Here is a 20281-nt window from a genome sequence, read left to right as displayed (position 1 = left end):
GTGCCTCAGAATTCCTCTGCTGTGCTGAATATTGTAGGTATTACAGGGTCACAGGGGAAAGTAACAGCAGCTGAAAAGGAGCTGGCAAGTGCGAGCATCCCTAAACTTGCTGAGATTGCTGCATCGAATCTCTGCCCCAGATGAGGTACTATTTTATTATGGCTTAAATTAACTACAGTATTTAAACTACAATGCAGCTTAGGTCTGGACATCTGCCTGTGAAGGAGAGACTCTGCAGTGGTAGGTGACTGTCAGTGAGGGGTTCCCTCCACAAAGGAGATGGTTTGTGCCAGCCTCCACAATAATGACTTATATTCGATAAGATGTTTTTGTACTCACAGCCAAATGGTTTTCTTCCATCACAACATGAAATGAGGGAGCCAGTTCTAGCAGCATCCCCCAGGTGGTGTTGGTCTAGAGAAAGGTGCTTCATGTGTTGTGTATTTCATTCCAGTGGACACAGAAGGATTTTTACCAGAAGTAAGCTCCTTGCTGCTGGCTGTTGTATTTGGAAAGCTGCTGAGTTTCATGCACCTCTTAACTGCAATCCCTTCTGCTCAGGCAACAGGGCCCTTGCAGAGAATACTTTACACAAGGCTTGCTGATGCCCTTTCTCGTGCTGTCATCCCCATTCTCCATGACTCTCTGCTCCTTTCTCTCCACATTGAAACTGGCCATGCCTTTAGCTTCTTAAAGCACCCTGTACCTTTTCTGTCTTCCCCCTTCCCAGTCCTTTTCTCTCCACTTCTTCACAGAGTGCCTTCATGTCTGTATTTTATGCTATATAGCGTTTCTTTTATGTAAGGCAGACTCTCTGTTGCTGAAATAATTAATAACACTTTAAAGATAATGGCTCACTCTGGATCTCATTTTCAACGGATGGCCTCTCAGGGGCTGGGGAGTTTGATGGCTGAGGACAACAGGTGCTGGGTAGAGCTTACCCAAGATGGCAGCCACTCATTGGTGTGCTGTGTCCTCTTGACACAATGTTTGTTTGAGCAATCTTCTGTTTTCTTTCCATGTAAGACTGCTCTTGTAGCAAAAATTCCTACATCAGTAGAAAGGAAAAAGCTTGGGAGCCTTCCTTCAGCCATGAATAGTAAGTGTAAAATAGGCCACCCTCTCAGGTCAGTTCTTCTTTGTGTACCAGGCAGAGGTGGGTGATCAGAAAAGCCAAAGGAGTGGTCACTTCACAAGACAAGAATTAGAGGTTAAATGCTTTACCCTGATCACTCTTGACTTTCTTTACATACTCTGGTGTAACTCTCTGGCTACGTCTAGCACACCTTGTCTGTGTTCTGCTTTCAGCTTTGGGAGGTTTCCTTTTTACATGAGCTCATGTGCCAGATCACACAGCACGCAGCTGAGGTGGTGTGTTTTATATGACACCTACAGGACTCTACTGAATGAAATCTGCAAGTCCTCAAAGTTCTTAAAATCTGACTTTCTGTGATTTTTGGCATAGAAACAGAAAAGCTGGGGCTGGAGGTGGGCAATGGATTGCCATCTTGGACACTTAACGACCAGCTCTTTCCCTGCGATGTGTGTGGAAAAGTGTTTGGAAGACAGCAGACTCTGTCCCGGCATCTCTCGCTGCACACAGGTGAGCCAAGGCTTTGTGGGTGGTTGTCACTGCACTGAGGAGATCTGTGTGCTCATCATGGGTTGTTCAAGCAGAGGGGGAATGAAGGTGAGCAGAAGAGCGTGAGAGCCATCCTCAGCTCCTGGCCCTTAGAGCAGAGCTGAGTGCAGAAACAGGAGAGGATGTCAGGGTGGTGTTAGGGAGTTAGCTAACATTCTGTCTCTCAACAGCCTACTTGGTATTTATCCTTACAAAATATGTAAATTCAGGTTTGTCTAAGTTCCAGCAGACCACCCTGTAGCTACCAACTGGTTAACTAAGCTTGTTCATGGAGCTCTGAAGAGAAGGCACAGCCTTCTGTACGTTCACCTGATGAGCTTTTTAAATGTCATAGAACAGGAAGAGATTTGGCTTTGGAGATTCAGACCTGGTGAAACTGAAAGGATTTCATATGTCATTCATCTTTGCTCTCATCATCCAGTTGTTCTGGGATGAACAGGGGCTGTCCTGCCCCATACCAACTGTCCTAAAATGAATCAGTATCAGATCAACTGAGACTTACAGAATTTTTATATGGAAGATGGCACCTTGACAGCTGGCTGAGGTGCACTGCACAAAATCAGACTTGAAAGCAAGAATTTCTGATGCAGTGCTGAAAAATGTTGTTGGTTCCATGCCAGTGTAGTGCTGTCTAGTTCAAGTGCCCTGTTCTGTGGCATCAGGGGGTTAATCTTGGTCCTAAGCTGCTCTATTGAATGTCTTTCCCCTAGCATTTGTAGCATTGTATTTCAGATTTAGAGCAGCAACTCCTCAAAGGGAAAAGTTGTCAAAAGCTGATGCAATGTTTGGTTATTTCAATCAGGTCTTTGCAAAATAAAGTTTGGCATGTGTGGAAAATGTGCTGCCCCCTGATTTAGCAATGTTTCACTTGAAGTAAAATCACTTTTACTTTAAATTATGAAGCTTCAGAAGGTCATGATGAATTTATTTAATTTCTTCAGCTGTTCTTGGAGTGAGTTTCCTTCATTAGTTTGTGTCCAGAACCAGCCCAAAGATAGGTGTTCCCTTTCCTCCCTAATACAAAATCAATAACCATCAACTCTGCAGCCTCAAGAATGGTTGGGCCCTAAAATCAAATCAAAGATGTTAGGTAAAGGAAGTAGTTGTAGGTTATTGACCCGTTTCTCTGCCAGCTCTGCTGAAGCTCTCAGAGCAGCAGCAGTCCCAGTTGATAAAGTTTTAGCATACTTGTCTACAAATGGTAGAGCCCTAAAGTTCCTCCAAATTAGGATTTTTCTGAGGAAGTGCTGTGAACTCCTGTGAGCTTCCCAAATGCTGAGCTTCCCAAATACCTCATTCTGAAAACTGCTCAGAGGAAGCCAAAGGAATGCACGCTTAGTTACTGGCGGCTTGCAAAATTGCTAGCTCCAAAGTGAAGTAGAGATTGAAGGTTTCCCCTTTCTTCTTCAGAAGAGAGAAAGTACAAATGCCACCTGTGCCCTTACGCTGCCAAGTGCCGTGCTAACCTGAACCAGCACCTGACGGTGCACTCCGTGAAGCTGGTGAGCACAGACACCGAGGACATTGTCAGCGCGATCACTGCTGAGGGCAGCGATGGAAAGAAGCACCCCTACTACTACAGGTGAGGGCACAGGCTGTGCACCAAAGGCTGCCATCACAATGTCTTGTCTGCCTGCTAAGGATGTGTGTCAGGAGCACCCTTGAAGTGTTGGAGGGTGGGACTGTGATGAAATTACTTGTCTTGCCCGTGTCTGACTTAGGTTAAGCAGCAAAGCCCAGATGGCTGCCTCTTGGTGTTTGACTTGGCCAGCCATTGGGAAAGGCTCTGGGTTTTGGTGTGGGGCTGGGGTTTTTTAACTGGCTTTGTGATGGGCTTGTAGAAGCCTCTTTAGCTTCTCTGAAGTGTTCATTTAAGTTTTGTGTTTGGAAACATCCCATCTTGTACACAGATTGACAGCAAATCAATGTCACTGCGCTTCCAGCTGACTCTGACAGCTCCATTGTTTTCAGACAAATGTATGAAATCCAATAGTAAAGCATACTGAGGATGGTTGTGTCGATGCACACATTTCCTTCCTTTGCTGGAGTATGTGCAGTGACCAAAGTGGTGACAGACAGATAAATTTGGGAGAATTGGGCTGAAAAACTAAAAGGAATTGCCCAGACAAAATGGATATTGGGACGCTGTCCTTGCAGTATGCACTGCTTTGTGCTTTGCAAACTGTGATATGCACTCTAGTGGCCAAGCAGATCACCAAATCACTCTTACTTTTAGTCAAAGTGCCAGGAGCAGATTTAATTACAAAATCATAGAAGGAAGAAATAAATGAGACCTGCTGGATTAGATTACCTAGTCTGTCCCCCTGGGAAAGCAAAACAGTGCCCTAGAGAATACGCCTTTTAAAATGGTTTTGGCTTGTTTTAAATGTTAATGGTCTAATCAAAGCAAGAGGAGGACTCTGTGTAAGAAAATTAAATTAAAGAGGCCTTTCCATTGCCTCTCACTATCACTCTGTTTATGCACTGGCTGTGAAATCTGTATCCCTGCTAATTATTTGCATAGCTGATGACTGCTGTTTTCCAGTCGAGCATAAGAGATGTTTGAACCCAGTTCTGCTTGCTTACACTGAGACTGCCAGGCAGTTTTGCACAAGATCCCAGTTTGGCATGGGAACCATTCCAGGGCTTGAAAATAATTCCTGGAGTGTGCAGCAAGCTCTCCGTTTGTCAGTGTATCAGCCCTACTAAACATCTTGGCAAGGCTGCAATGCCTCTTATTGCCCAAAGGAATCAGCTAGGTGATGCGCAGCATCTGGAATCTGTAGTTTTTAATTAACTTTATGATTATTTAGCGTCATTACAGCATGTACAGGATTGTTGCACTGTGCCTGCCCTTAATCACGTTGGCATGGCCATCAGTTCAAAGGCAGTTCAGCAGACAAAAGAATTCTGCAGCCAGCGTTCGACAGTGGGGAAGAGCAGAAACCTGTGCCGTGAGGTTTGCCTTGCAAAGCCAGGGAACAGCAAGGTGCTTCCGACTGTGGTTTGTCCTTTAACGTTCCTTACCTCTCGAATCCCCTTCTGCCTGCAGCTGCCACGTGTGTGGGTTTGAGACGGAGCTGAACGCCCAGTTTGTCAGTCACATGTCCCTCCACGCAGACAAGGAGCAGTGGATGTTCTCCATTTGCTGCACAGCGTGCGACTTTGTCACTATGGAAGAGGCAGATATGAAGGCTCATGTCAACAGCAAGCACACAGGTGATGATCCCTCTCTCCCAGCTGCAGTCATCTCTCTTTGCCTTGGTTTTTAGGTGCAACCTTCACACTTCCATTAGCACTCTGCTTTCACTGAGATGCTTGCTAATTAAAGCCTGATCCCTCGAAGCTGGAGTGAATTGGACTCCAGCCAGGCAAATAACCTGGTGGTTCAGATCAATTTTCAAGCTTGGCAATATAAAGGAAGGACTATTTGGCCTTACTTCTTCCTCTTCCCCAAATCTCTCAAATCCCCTGCCTCGGTGAAGTCAGCATACTTCATTTGTTTTTCTGACTGGTTTACTATTTCATCAAAACCCTGATTTGACTTCAGTGCTGATAAGGTGACTTTGAGTGTTAACTGTGCACACCTGCCTGTGGCTTTGCACTACACAGTGTGGATGTTTGCCTCCACTCTATCAGTTTGAAATTCCACACTGATGTTTAGTTGACATTGTGGTTCAGCAATACCATGAAGGTAACTTTATATTAAATACCAGAACAAGTGGTGTTCTCTCCTTGGTCCTGTTTACTTAATAGCCAAAGATAAGAGCAATAGCAGTTTTCAAACAAGCTGGAGCTTGTTTGCTTAGTCCAACTACTGAAGTCTGGCATAACTTAAGGAGAAGAAATGTTTTTAATGTCTTTCTTGTAACACCAGGCAGAAGCATTTTGCTGTCACAAGCTACTAACAGTTGTGTTGACAGTACTGTACCTGACTTGCATCCAGCACAAATTTTCCATTGGTAAATTGCTTTACTTGTCCTACCAGGAATAAAATTGGGAAAACAGGGAGGGGTGGAGAAGGAGAAGGGAGAGAAGAATGCATTCATGCTCTCAGATGCAGAAGTTAAATGTAACTACAGGGATACAAACCACTGGAAAGCTCTCAAGGGATTTTATGCCAGCATAGCTCTTCCTGCTCTCTGCATCCCTCTCTTCTTGCACCTAACTCCGCTTCATACAGAGCGGTCAAGGCAAATGAGAAACACCACGTGTAACCGTGTGAAAAGCTTGCTCAAAACCGAGCTCTCCTGAGTCTTTCAGTTGTGACTAAAAGATTGGAGCTGCTGCTTGTCTTCTAAAGGAAGACAAAACCCCCTTGTTCTTCCTTCACCCTGTCAAACTGAGCCATTCAGCTGGTGAGCCAGCCAAATGCTTACACATATGGCAAATCCAGAGAGGGAAAAAATAGAATGGATTTTCCAGGTCACTTGACTCCAGTCCCTTACCCTGTGATGTTACCAAGTCATAAAAGGCCTGTTTGTAAGGATGTTGACACAGATCTTCAAACAAGTACAATTTTTTTAAACCAACTCCTTCTACAAACAGGCAGCTACAGATTTTCCTGCACTAAAGATCAAGGACCCTTTTCAAAACTTCCAGCCTGTGTCTTACTGACAGTCAGAATACAGGTACAGTGCTCTTGGGCCAGAACTGTCCTTCAGCTGGAACAGCAGGCCACCTGTCGTTCCTCCTGCCTTTCTTTATTCCTTCCACAGTATTTATTTCCTTACAGAGAACAACCCTCTCCCTCTAAATGTCCATCGAGCCTTTTCTTCTGTGAAACACCACTTGCTCACTGTACCAATCCCTCACTGCATATGTTCTTGTTAGAAGCCCTGCTCTTGACATGTACAATCACAGCTGTACATGGTGAAAGGGAATGAGTAGCGGTGGCAGTGTAAAACAGCAGCAGCTACTGGGAATAGCTCAGACAATAACATTCTGTGATTGTATTTACCTTCCTTGAAGGCTCCCCACGCTGATTGCTTGTATTCATCCCATGTTCTGCTGAAATTCTTCTTTTGTTTTCCTTGACTGTTTCCAACTGAAGCACTCCTCATTTATAGGAAAAATTCTTGTTACTGGCCCTTCAGGTCATAACCTTGTACTCTGTACTATTAAATTTCATTCCATTTCTATTACTCTGGTCCCCAAGGTCAGCAACTCCTTCTGTATGATATCCCAGTCCTCCTCCCTATTGACAGCTTGGGTCATCAGATTTCATTAGTGCATTCCTACATTTTTATCTTAGACTTTTAAAGATGCCGCTCATCAGTTTCAAGCTGGGCATGTAGGTACTGATGTTTGCAGAGGCCTTGATCTGGGGACTTCATCACACAGAGAATATGAAGTTTTAGTCAAGTCTCTCTTTTATACAGCACTGATTAAACCAAGACAGAGGTGGGAGGTAATAATTTCTGTGTCCTTGCCTTGCTGGCTCACAGCAGTTCTCCTAAGAGAACTCTCACTCTTGTTCATTCCTAGTGGGTGACAGTTTGGGATTCAAACTTCATACCTTTATTGCACACACAAGGAAAATTTGATGGGTTTCACCTTTAGATCCAGTTCAATAATAGGGTTTTCATTAATTGTCTTCAAGAAGAGGTCCTAATATAAACAGATAAACCCTGACACCATGGTGTTATTTCTTACAATCATTACAGAGGATGATCCCTCAGTACAGTGAGCGAGATTATTCTTCTTTGCCCTTCCTTCCACATTTACCATTGGCACTTTTGGTTTCTGCACCTCAACCCTACAGCAGCTCCATTTCCTTTCTAAGTGACAAGCTCTTAAATGGTTTTAAATTCAGAGCCAATCAAAGTATGTTCTTGGGATTGTTTCAGTCTGACAATGAGGTAGACTTGAATCCTTCCTTCCCACTGCCACTACAGCCTCAAATCTGGGATAAACTGAGACATGCACTGTTGTAAATGTTAACATAAAGGAAGGAGGTGCAACTCTGATTTCTTAACAGATCAGTTCACATCAGACTGTTTGAATTAACCTCAAATATTTTCCTGATATTTAAAACAGGATCACTGAGCTCATGTCCAATCTGTTGTACTAGTGATTGCTCTTTTTTCCTGTTTTTCAGCTGAAGAGAGGAAGACACCCAGTGAATCTAACAGTCCCTCTTCATCTTCACTGTCAGCACTTAGTGACTCTGCCAACAGCAAAGATGATGCAGATATAACCCCAAACCCCAAGGGTTCAAACAACCTGCTAGTCATTTCTGTAGTGCCTGGTAGTCAGACCCCAGTGAACACTGAGGAGAAGTCAGAGAAAGGTAAGCCTCTGCTAACCAAAGATGTGTTGTTACCTTTGATGCAGTCCATCTGGCCACAGCATAAAGAATGCCTTTTCCTGTTTGGTTTCCAGGCTTTGAATGTGTGTTCTGTAACTTTGTCTGCAAAACAAAAAACATGTTTGAGCGCCACCTGCAAATCCACCTGATCACACGGATGTTCGAGTGTGACGTGTGCCACAAGTTCATGAAGACACCCGAACAATTACTGGAGCACAAGAAATGCCACACTGTCCCCACTGGTGGGCTCAAGTAAGGAAAGCAAGTACACAAACTTTTACTGTGTTAAGCACCTCCAGTACTGTGAGGGAAGCCCATCAGAAAGGCTTAGTTAAATTCCCATAATCCAGACACGAGACTTCCTTTTATGTAGATGACCCAAGTGCAAGTTTCTTAGTGTAGGCTTGCATCATCACAGCAGGTGGGTAACCCAGCAGCAGATGTGGCATCCACTGGTCAAAGAGCTGTCACAAACTGTGGTTCTGTCCCCTTTCAAGTCAAATAGCAGGCAGTATGTGATGGGTCCTACAGAGAATGAGCTGTCGGCAGACCAGGAAGGGCTTTTCTCAAGGTATCAGCAAGCAAAGGAGAGCACAGAGCACAGGTTCTGTTCTGGACCTGGCTCAGAGAAACTAAACCCTCTACAGTCTGTGCAACTAGGTGTGGTGTTCTAACCTGTGATGTTGTAACCCTCGTAGCCTAAGGGCACCAGTCCTCCGCAGGGACGAATAACTCGGATGCTTTCTTTCTCAGTTTGCATGCCCCATAGCGCTCGCTGCTGTATGAAAGAACATGCAATTAGTAAGCCACTCTCTTAACAAACAAGCCCTTTAGCTTTGGCTAAGGTGGTGTCCTTTAAGGTCTGCTGTGTTTTACAGAAGAGCATGCCTTTATTGCCAAAGCTGGACCCCTGAGGGAAGGAGGGACTGCTGGGGCCATATGCTTGCTCTGTGTGGGCGGGCAAAGTGACTTTATGCAAGATGCAGGTCTCTGGTCTCTTTGTTCCCAGCTGCTACAGGAAAAGAGGCTGGAACCATATGAGGCCTAGCTGGGGTTCAGCACAGGACTCCCTGCTGCTGTTGCTCTTGCTAAGCAGACTGATGGCTTCAGTGCATTCTAACTGTCATATGGAGGATACCATGAATAGCTCCATCAGTTTGCACTGCAGGTTTTGTGCCAGGCAGTGTCTGGTCCTCCAGCTCAATAGTGGGATCTGTGGTCACTTGAGATGTGATGACTGAATCTGGGAAGATGACCAGATTGAGAAACAAGTAATGTATCAGAATGGCAGGATGTCTGTCTTGGATGTACAGATCAGTTGTCCAAAGCACTTTGGGTTTAAGCTGCATAGCATCTGCCCTATTTGCTAAGGAAAATCCATGACCTATGGCTCAGGCCTTCCTGACAGAACGGGCTTCTCAGTCTACTTAAGTTACTTCTGCCCAACTCAATTATTAGGTACCTTCAAAGCTGCACCTAAGAAAAAGCTCTGATCTTTTTTTTTTTTTAAAGGCATCCAGAAGAGCCTGAAGAGATCTAAGTAAATTGTATTTTTCTGTCTCCTGTTTGCTGTGGGGGAAGAGAAAAAAACATGATTCCTCCAGATCAAAATCTGAGATTCTGATCCAGAGAGCACCCAGCCCAGGAGAGGTATGTGTGCATAGCCAGCTGAGTCCTCTGCTGCAATAGAGCTCATCAGGTTAGCAGCCTCAGTGCCAGGCTCCCTCTCTGGATCAGAGTACTTGATGTGCATCAGGAAAGGTGCCTGTATGCTTACGTATCCCTTTGTCCTCCTGCGTTACTCACCGTGCTCAGAAGTCTCTCAATTAGCAGGTAGATGAACATTAAACCTGTATGTGCCACCAGCTGCAGCAAGGGAAGTCACACATGGAGAGAGAGGATCTCTGCTTGGAAAAGATCTGAAATGCTACAACACAGGTGGCAGAATTGCTAACCAGTGCACACAGATCAGTAGCAGGTGGAGACATCTGTCAGACAGTAGCCAGATGCCTCAGTTGGGCCTTCTTCCCTAGACTGCTCTTTTAGCTCCACAGTAAACTCTGGAAGGGAGCCTCCTGTCTTCCATGCAGCAGAGACCCCTGGCACGTAGCTGCCCTCACCAACTTCCTCTCAGCTACATAAAGCAAAAGTGGGTGTGTTTTGGATTTTGCAATGCCCAGGCTTGTTCAGCTCAGGCTTTCTTCCAAGCTTCCCTCCTGCAGCCTTCTTGGCCCTTCTTGGTCTGGGATCCAGGGGTGAGGCCCTTTGCCACATCCACCCCAGGCTGGACACTTGCTGCAGCGAGCAAGTGGACCCTACATCCTGTTCCCACATAGGAACAATTCCTGCCATGGCAGAAGTGGCTGTAGGCAAGCATAGCCAAATCCCTGTCCCCTTGGAGCATTGACAAGCTCCCAGAAGGGGGGATCCCTACAGACCATCTGAACAGGCTGGCTTTCAGGTGCTCTAGCAGGATACCCAGCAAGCTTATTGTTCCAGGTCACATAAAAGGAATTTCCTAAGCTGTTTGCTGTACATGTGGTATTACAAGTTTATTCCATCTTTACTTAAACAGCTGCTTTCATACTCATCTGTAAACATTCACTTTAACCACTTCTTAATGGAAAAAATGGCCAAAGTGACTTCGTGCAAACAGTAGGAATGTCGTTACACAAAGTACCTGTGAATCAGTCACCCACTCTGCAGTTCTCGGCCTGCTTTGCAGAAGCTTCCCCATCAAGGTAAGCCAGAAGATTAAAAGGATGCTCCTTCAGAGTGAGTCCATGTTTGCATAGGAACGTGTGAGCTCTACTGCCAGTCACGGGCAAAGCTCCCCGTAGAGCCCTGTCAAGGTAAACCAGGTATTCAAAAGAGGCTTCAACAGGGAGAACCAAGTACCCTTTTCTGCTCTCTTTAGTAGGTAGAGGGGTTGAGTGACAGGGTGAAGCCAGGCATGCAGGTCCCCAAGCTGAGTGACTCCTCTTTTTTTCTGTCCCTGCCTTTCCTTGCTGTGTTGCCAGGTGCCCATTCTGCATCTACTCCACTAACCGCCCCGCAGCAATGGAGTGCCACCTGAGGACTCACTACAAGATGGAGTACAAGTGTCGGATCTGCCAGACAGTGAAAGCAAACCAGCTGGAGCTGGAGATGCACATCCGAGAGCACCGCCTTGGCAACCATTACAAGTGTGACCAGTGTGGCTACCTGTCCAAGACGGCCAACAAGCTGACCGAGCACGTGCGCGTCCACACCGGCGAGCGCCCTTTTCACTGTGACCAGTGCGGCTACAGCTGCAAACGCAAAGACAATCTCAACTTGCACAAGAAGCTGAAGCATGCTCCCCGCCAGACTTTCAGCTGCGACGAGTGCCTGTTCAAGACCACCCACCCTTTCGTCTTCAGCCGCCACATGAAGAAGCACCAGAACGGGGACTGCTCTGACGAGAAGAAAGGCCAGTGTTCAGCCTCCAAGGAAGCCAGTCCACTCCTACCAGTCAGCAGCTCCAGAAACCTCCTCTCGCCCCTCTCAGTTATGTCTGCCTCTCAGGCTCTGCAAACAGTGGCTATGTCAGCCGCACAGGGCAGTGGGGCAGAGCCAAACTTGGCAGTGAAAGCCTTGGCCATCAATGGCACTTCCCTGTGCTTTGATAAATACTGGAACTCAGAGTTTGCTCACCTTATTCCTTTAACAATGTTTTTCCCCAAAAACCACTACGATCTCACATTCCATCCTCCCAGACCTCAGACTGTACCGGGAGGTGCCTCTTCACCTAAACACTCCTTCCTTGCCTACCTTGGACTAACAGAAAGGGCAGAAACTGTCTGAAGGCAGTTGCATTCTGTACCAAAAATCCCCCAGCCACCCCAGCAGGTACACGTTGCTGCAGAACCCAGCCTGAAGAGGTAACGAACCCTTGTACTATAGCGGTAGTAAGGTCTAGACAACGGCTCTCTGTGTATACTTATTGCATTGACATGAAAGCTGCTTTATTAAATCTTCAAGAGGTGACCTACTGCATACTTCTACCTTCAGAAGCATGTTCCCAGTACTCTTATCTAAGAAACTATTTTGTCTTGTTAAGCTGAAAAAGAGTGTCCTTAATGGCAATCAGCACTTGTAAGATGACATTGATGCATTTTAGTTGGGGGCTTCGCGTGCGTGCGGGTGCGTGAGCGAGTCTGCCTGCCGCGTGCCATGACATTGCTTTTGCACATTCCCTCTCCTGGCTTCAGGAACTGGGATTCTTTTCCCTCCTCACACTCCTGCTCCCTCCCTGCACCCCAGTGCCCCCCCGACCTGCAGAGCTGTGGAAGGGGCGGTGCTTGGTGCAGACTGGGTGCTGAATTCTTTCAGTGCTGTTTGCAGCTTCCTTTAGTTGTTTGATGCCTTGTACTCCCTTGTCAAGGTTGGAGGATTTGGGGTAGAACCGAGGAGGAAAAAAAGTTGCTTCCAGCACTGCAGGATGAGAGCCTGACAATGAACAGCACGCACAGGTACACACAAGCGCAGTGTGTGCACTCTGCACAGCCACACAGCAGGCCCAGCTCCTCACTGTTACACAGGTGTCACAAACACCTGCCTCTGGCCTCAGCAAACATCTTTTGTTTTAAAAGGGCATATAAATATTTTATATATATATATATATATATATTTACTGTATTATGCAGTGGTTACCTTTTAGTTTGCAGGAACAACTTGTATAACTAGAATTCTATGGTGGAAAGAAAAAAAAAATCCAACAAGGGGATTTAAAACAAAAAGGGTATGGATAAATTCTGGGTATAAATGCTCAGACTAAAAAAACCAAGGCAGTTTTGCACAGTGCTTTAGTCTTGCACTAGTTTGTTTCTCACTTGCAAAAAAAAATGAAAAGTAAAAACTAATCTGTGGGCTGAAGGTAAGATGGCTGTTTGCCTGAAAAGGTACCAGTAACAACTTGTGAATGCGAAGCTGTAAGAAGATGCTGTTTGAACAACACAGTTCTCTTTTATACCCTATTTAGTTGTACTTGCAAGTTCTAGGCTCCTATCGGCCCCCTCTCTGTTCTCAGTATACTTTATTCTCCTCTCTCCAGGGCAGAGAGAGTGTACCCTGCTAGGAAGCTACCTTTATACTTATTTGACACTCCTACTTGTGGTCATTTAAAATGACATGTTCTGTGTAGCAGTGCATTGCCTTTGTTAATCTCCGAATGCCAAGAGTATCTTGATTTAAGAGAAGCTAACCAACTGTTAATTGGTTTGTTTCCTGGACAACTCACTTAATTTCCAGGAGGAAAGATCACAACTGAAAATACTCTGCATTAAAATGGGAAGTATAAAATACGAAGCATTTCAGAATCATTACAGGAATGCTTTCCAACTGGATTGCTGTTCTCCGTGGTGGCTCCTGGATTTGGATCTTGCTGTCTTTCACCAGGCATTAGAAATGTCTGACCTAGCTTTTGTCAGAGTCCACTCTCTGCCCCTTGCCCAAGCTGCTGTAGGAGGTGCCCTGTGTCACATCAGATGTGTTAGCCACACACTCACCTGCTGTCCTGAAGGAACTCATTCTGCAGATTGTTGTGGGATGGGGAGGACGTGACAGGCCAGTGACAGTTGGAGTCAACTCCTTGTTCATGACACCACTGAAGCAATGCTCCAGTTCAGGAAGGCATTTCTAGTCCACAAGGGCTCTTAGCCATATGCACAACTAGAAACATAACTCAGTCTTCATTAGTGGTTAAAAGAAGCTTGTGTAGAAACACTTTTTTTGATGCAAGACTTACATCATTTAACCTACTGCAAGATGCTACATTTGTTTTGCACTGAGATGGCCAAACATTCTCCACTGTCATGACCAAACTCTTCCTGCTCGTGGAGGACATCGTAATCTGTGCACTCCTTTAACAAACTGGAAGCTATTTACAAGGGGAAGCTATCCAAAATTGTAGCAGGTTATCAGCTGGGGTAACTGACTAAAGGACAGAGAATTCCACCATTTCATTTACATTCCAGCTGACAGTTTTAGTTCTAAGGAGCATGTGGTGGTTCTGTCTGTCTATACAGTCAGGAAAAGCCATCTGTTCCCAAGCACCTACCCACCTACCAACCTTTGCAGACAACCTAGGTAACTCAGGGCCCTGCTTGCCATGCTTCACTCCATCAGAACTCCTGGTAACACACTCCCCTGGACAAAGTAGAAAATGCTGTGTTAGTAAATACTCAAAGCATAAAAAATTTATCATCTCAGCAGCATGAAATATGCATCCAGAAGCTACACCAGTTCTTTAAAACACACTTGATGCGTGTCTCTGGCCCCACCACAGAGAAACAAACACTTCCAAGTCGTATTTTTCAAACCAGCAGGTAAAGCACAGCTGTCTGGGAAGAAGCAGTAGGAATGTTAGAAGGACACTTGATCTAAACCAAATAGGGCTGGCACTTCCAAGAAGGAGCTGTTGGCATGCAAACACCACGTGTTGGACAAGAAGCCACTGTACCAGTGTCTGGCAGAGTGATGGTTAATGATGCACCTGGAAATTTGTGTAGCACTTTGGAAAGGTCAAATGAATCCTTTCTGGCAGGTTACAGAAGCATTCTCTGTAGGGAAAGGGGTGTTAGGAGGGGTTTGATTTTTTTTAAGGAGAAAGCACCACAGTATTTATGAGAGCTTGTGTGCAGTTCAATTGGTTTGCAGTTCAAGGCTAAAGAAAGGAATGTTCTCCAGAGGTTCCCCTACCAACTAATGACCAACAGTTCTGATAATTCCCCCCCCCCACCATGGAGGTGATTTCATACTGGTTCTCACTATGCATCGCTTAGCAAAGCTAGCGTGGTTCTCCATTCAGTAATTCAGTTACAGTTCTCAGCACTTTTTCCTTCCTTCTCTCTCTCTCTTATCTTTTTTTTTTAACTTGTTGTATTTTTGTTCAGATATCATCTGTCAAGGTTTGTGTACATTAATAAAAATTTGTATTGTATAAAGCTTTTTGCATTATAAGGCTGTACAGGGTCATTTTGACAGTAACTGGTATATTCCTTTGCATCTTATGTTGCATTGCCAATTTCTAGTGTATCCAGTTTGGAAGTACAATATACTCTAATTAAAAAGGTTGGCTATATTCTTGTTTCTTTTTGCTCTTCCTTCCTCTCTTTTATCCCCTTAAATAGATTTAGGCTTGATTTGGAGGGAAGGGGAAAGGATTCTCCTACAAGACAAGAAAGTATGAAGAAAAAAAGGTAAGATGTTATCAGTGGTTGAGCTTGCAAGCTCTGGTTATTATACTGGTGAAGAAACAGAGCAGATACTCCTAGGAGTGTTTTCTGTAGGCTCTGTGCTTGTACCAACCTGCTAGGTCAGTTCTGCCAGGGGGATCACACCTCTCCTGAGGAGGCTGCTCAGTGGGGAGGATGATGGAGGTCTCCAGCCCCACCTTCCTTAACCCTGCAGTTCAACAGTCAGATTCTTAGCAGTGGTTTGGTGAACCTGGCCTTGCCTGGGGGTAGCCCCAGTGAAAGGGAAATTCCTTCCTTAAAGAGGAGCTACACAATGAAGAAAGGAGCACTGTACATTAAAGACTGTAGTGGAAATCTTAGTTTTTTACTGTACAGATACCATGTTTGCATCGTGCCAGCAATGTTTAAAAAGCTAATTTTTTCCCCACCAAAGACAAATGAAATAATTAAAATGCACAGAGGAGGCCAAAGAAGGAAAGTCTAAGAGCAGACAGATTTCCAAGAACCAAGGGTGTTACTGGATTATACAAGAAAAGATTCTTAGTATTTAAACACTAAGCAAGGGAAACAAAACCTAGGCATTCATTAGATTAAAAACTACCCTCAGAGAAATTAATCATGGAAGTGTAGAATGCTTTGGGTTAGAAGGGAACTTTAAAGGCCAAAATTAATTTTAACAATAAATACTGGATTGCCCTTTGCCCTCAGGGCAGTGTTAAGATCCAATCAACAGAAAAGTTCTAATGGTTATTTCTGCTGCAGTGTGGGTACTTAGTTTCAGGGCCTCCATCAGTACCTTGTTGGAGTAGTGGTGCTGTTAACAGCTCCTGTTGAATCCACTGCTCCTCCTCCTGCTGGTGATGTGTTAGGTGATGGGAAGCCATCTCCAGCTTTGCCACAGGGTTGGTAATTCATGTTCAAGAAGAGGTGGTCTTTCTCTCCTGTAACAGAAAATGTACAATAAGACTGGGATGTTTTGTGCTAGACAAACATTTATTCTAGCAGCTACAAGACAGTCCTGCAGATTCTCTCAGTTGGAGAGGTATTTTAGCTGTGATGGCTTTAAACCAGACCTCTACTTGTGTAATGTGCTCCAGGTCTGCTGTAAATTCTTATAACCTTTAATTGAGACAATGCCTTAAGATGTAGGTTCAGATGTTCAGTTAAAGCAAGCAGAAGTGAGTCAGAGCACCCTGGATGACAGAGGACACAGCTGTCTCTGGCAGCAGTTTTACTCTGCACTGCTTGGCAGTGTCTGCAGGAGGGGGCTGAGCAGAGAGGCCTGACTCACCCTGCCCGCACAAGCAGCCAGCTTGTGGTTAAGCAGAGCTTGCAGTAGTAGCTCCAGCCCTTGAGTCTTACTGGAAACTTACATTTCAAAGCTCAGGCCCAATCTCAAACAAAATGTGGCCCAGCCTCTGGCAAACAGCCTCTTTGGCATTATCAAAACCCATGTATCAGCCACAAGAACCCTCTGTGCACCCAAAGAGTGCCCCATGCTCGTATGTGCTAAAGAGCCACTCCCCTTTGTAGCAGGGGGCTAAAACATGCTTGTAAACCTGCACAATTTCAGCTGATTCTCTCAGCTCTCCCTGATCTGTCTTTTCTGACAAACACCAATAGACAGATCTGGTGGCAGAGAAGAGCTTGGTTTGTATGTTGAGTCTCTTAGGACAGCAGGAGCTGCCCTGTTCTCCTTCTGCATCTCTATGTATTTTGTAACGGTAGAAAACCAATAATAAATTTAAAAGCAGCCATCTTTTCAAGCAGAAATATTCCTTCTAATGGTGTACCTGCCATAGTCATCATGAGCCCAGTAGAGCCCCACACTTTCCTGTAACCCTTGCCTGCAGAGTGGGATTCTTTTGGAGGTGATGGCGTCATTTCTGCAGAGCCGTGTTTTAAATACATGTTGTGTTTAAAATATACTGCCTGGGCTCCAAACAAACAGACATCTGCATTATATCACCCACCATCATATCTGCTGCTAATTGGCCTCCTTGTTGACAAGTCTCAGCATCAAGGTTAAGTGCTGGCTGTAAAAGCAATCTAGCCTCTTGCCCGAGTGGGGTCAGAGCTCAGGCAGATCCTGCAGGAGCCTGCATGACCTGGTCTCTGCTCTATATTTTCTGAAAGCTAATAAAACACCAAGCACAATCACTCCTACCCAGAGGTCTGTCAGCCACCACAGTGTCTGTGGAGCTGCAGTAAGCGGTGCGTCATCTTCTGATAGCAGAGGCACTCCGGTAGCCTGCAAGGGAAGAGGCATCGTCTTTTGAGTCAGAGCTTTAGAAATTACCAGTGAAGCATCTAAGACAATTCCAGAAGTGACAGCTGACCCTGGATGTGAGGCAGCCAAAGCCTGAGTGCCCCCAGAAAAGGGGGAGGGATGGGTCTAGTGCCCCGAGTTCAGCATCCCCTGCCCAGGGGAGTGTCTACAAGGGAACTCATCTTGACCAAACAAATCCACAAGATGCTTTTAAAAATCTAGGCCTAAAGCTGCTGGTGGGAGGCTGCAGGGAGCAGCCTGCTGCCCATTTCCCCATGAGCACCACCAGCTGGAAACAGCACTGCTGGCACTGGGCCAGCCAGGACAGCTCAGATGTCACCCATGTCTTGGCAGCTCTAGGCTGAGTTAACAGGTAACATCTGAAGCAGAGGCCAGAACTGTACTTGGCGTGCAGTCTTTCTGCATAGTCCTTGGGAACACAATGCTGTCTAGAGTGGGAAGCCATCCAATTGCCAGATACCAGGCAATACATCACAAGTGCAGCTGTTGTGCTGCCACATGTGCACAACAGCTGGCTTTGACTAACATTTGCATGGATGACTCTTACCCACCATTTTAGAAAAGAAACAAGAAAGAAATTTAGAGCAGCAGCTGAGCAGTAGTGGGGGTGGGGAGACACCAGTTGGATATGTTTAATTAATAAACCCCAACAAACTGACCCACCCCACCCCTGAACTCCCCACCCCTAAACTCCCCCCAACAATTGTACAGCAAAAGTGCACGGAGTCAAACTCTGGCACTTTACAGCCTTGTGAAGACTCTCTGGCCTATTTCCCTACTTTAAGAATGAGGGGAAGGAGAGTGTTCCACGCTAGAAGGTGTTTTTGCTTTGCAGGTGTTTTATTGTTCTGTTCCCCCTTCCCCCCCAACTGTGTTTAAAATGCAACATATGGCACAGGTCTGGAAAAAAAAACAACACAAACCCAACAGTTTGTGTAAGTTAGGCTATAGGTAGTGAAAAGAGATTGGAGTTTCTGTAGTATCTCCTCTGTGATTTGCCTATATCTCTCCTCTACTTTTCAAACCTCTGCTTTCTATCTCATACCTTTATTTCCCAGCACTCCTCAAAGAGCCTTGCCCTGGAACTGCAGACTTTGGTTGTTGCTCTTCTGGGAAGGTGGCTGTTTAAATAAAGAACAGAGAAACACTCTGAGCCCCCAGACCTTCAAGGCAATGTTCACAGCGCTCCTAATGTGACCAAAACCCCAAACAGGCCTCCCTTTCCAACTGGATTAAAAAAATCCCCAAACCCAAACAAATACTTTCTTGATACTTTCACTGTTATTTAAGATGGTAAGCTTCATTCATACACTAGACTGAAGAATTTGCATTTTACCCAACTGAAGAGGAAGGCAGTTGGGAGTGTCAAAGCTGTAACTAACATGCTCACGCATAGCTGAGTAGGCCTTTAGAGCCTGTTTGTGCATAACTGCATGGATGAATATGAGCATGCTTCCCCCAGCTTGCTCTCACTGACTCTTTAAGCATCTTGCCACAAATAACAGCATGAGTCTGCTCCAGTCCTTGCTCTTTTCCCTGCCTGAATAGCCGTAACAGCAGCACTACCCGTACAATGTCCTCCACTGTCCAGCTCACCAAAGAGCCAGACCTAAGGGCTGGATCTGAGCATGGCAGCGACAGGGCCAGCCTTGGGCACCTCCACACCATGTGCACAGAGCTTGGTACTGACAGCATGTGTTGCATGAGAAGAAAGCAAAAAGTCATTAGGCTTGCTTGTGGGACTAACACCTCTCAAACTCTGTGGGTAGGTTAAGGCCATGAAGGTTCGTGCCAGCCCCAGAAATCAAAGATGACCAGCTCTATGTGTTTGTGCTGTGTGTTGTATTAGCACTCTGCTGATGTCTAGGCCTTGCAGCACACAGGCTACAGCTGTGCTGTATCACAGTTTGAAGCAGTTGTTTTAGCAATAAAATCACAGGATCTTTTTTCCTGAAATTGAGAAAACCCCCAATTAAACAGCAGGGGAATGGAAGTGAAGATAAACAGCTGCAGGAGTGCTCCCTCCATCGGTGTGATTCTGAAGTCATCTGCATACATTGGTGGCTGTCATGCCAGTGACACTTCTGAGAGGTACCAGAATCACTCTGTTTGCAGGTGTGAGCAGAGCAGAGCAATGCCTGTCTGCACTCTGAATATTGAGCAAGCATTAGGACCTCATGTTTTCACACCTACCTACCTATTTTGAGGGAACTGCATACCTAGAACTTAATGAAAGGATCAAAATAGAATGTTAATATGATACCAAAAAAAATCTCTTAAGTTGACATTTCAATTACAAATAAATAAGATCCAGATGTATGGTGATACTGTGCTAAGGCTGCATTTTTACCAGTCAAGTTTCACTCTTGCTCAAGGTGACAGATTTCTCTAAGATAGGCAGAACCAGCAAGAATGATCCTCCATCCCAACAGACCAGAAGAATGTAATTAAGGTTGCACTTAATCACTTCCCAAAATTGGGATATCATATTTTATGGATAGGCACAGTCTGTGATAAACACTGCTGTTTTCTGTGACTAGTTATTAAAGCTAATAACTGCATAATAAAATTCCTCTCACATCCAATTTGAACAGGAAAAACACAGTCCTGTGCACTGCAAAATGTTTCATACACACCTACATGTGTTATCTACTGTCTGGAGCTATGGCAGGCACCTTCTTTACTTGGGCTGCAGCAGATGTGGCTCACCACAGCCAGCCCTTGGTGTGTGCAGGTTTGGCCATACTTGGCTCTGGGTGGATGGGCTCAGCATGCTCAATAGCCCCACACATCACCTCATGGTCCAGTGTTCAACTGCTGCT

At 45.4% G+C, this 20281-nt stretch overlaps 1 protein-coding gene across 3 annotated transcripts in view; it reads left to right on the top strand.

The window, feature by feature from the left end:
- Positions 1 to 11777, top strand: part of ZNF827 (zinc finger protein 827) — a 113880-nt gene extending 102103 nt beyond the window's left edge. The window contains exons 9-16 of one of the 3 annotated variants that reach the window (XR_010989282.1): positions 1466 to 1603; positions 3053 to 3224; positions 4695 to 4861; positions 7743 to 7934; positions 8027 to 8204; positions 9465 to 9602; positions 10528 to 10693; positions 10973 to 11052. Coding sequence is in view for 1 of the 3 variants with exons in the window: in XM_068154073.1 (XP_068010174.1) it covers positions 1466 to 1603; positions 3053 to 3224; positions 4695 to 4861; positions 7743 to 7934; positions 8027 to 8204; positions 10973 to 11777 (1652 nt within the window). In the remaining 2 variants the exon portion in view is untranslated. Of the gene's footprint in view, positions 1 to 1465; positions 1604 to 3052; positions 3225 to 4694; positions 4862 to 7742; positions 7935 to 8026; positions 8205 to 9464; positions 9603 to 10527; positions 10694 to 10972 lie in introns of all 3 variants that reach the window. The other 2 variants (XR_010989283.1, XM_068154073.1) reach the window with 2 other exon arrangements.
- Positions 11778 to 20281: the final 8504 nt, after the last annotated feature.

The sequence above is a fragment of the Melanerpes formicivorus genome, unplaced genomic scaffold (genome assembly GCF_026170545.1).
Source record: "Melanerpes formicivorus ecotype bairdi unplaced genomic scaffold, bMelFor1.0.p_v2 SCAF_27, whole genome shotgun sequence".
Taxonomy (NCBI): Eukaryota; Metazoa; Chordata; class Aves; order Piciformes; family Picidae; genus Melanerpes; species Melanerpes formicivorus.
Note: the sequence above shows the minus strand (reverse complement) of the source record. Positions and strands in the feature narration are given on the sequence as shown.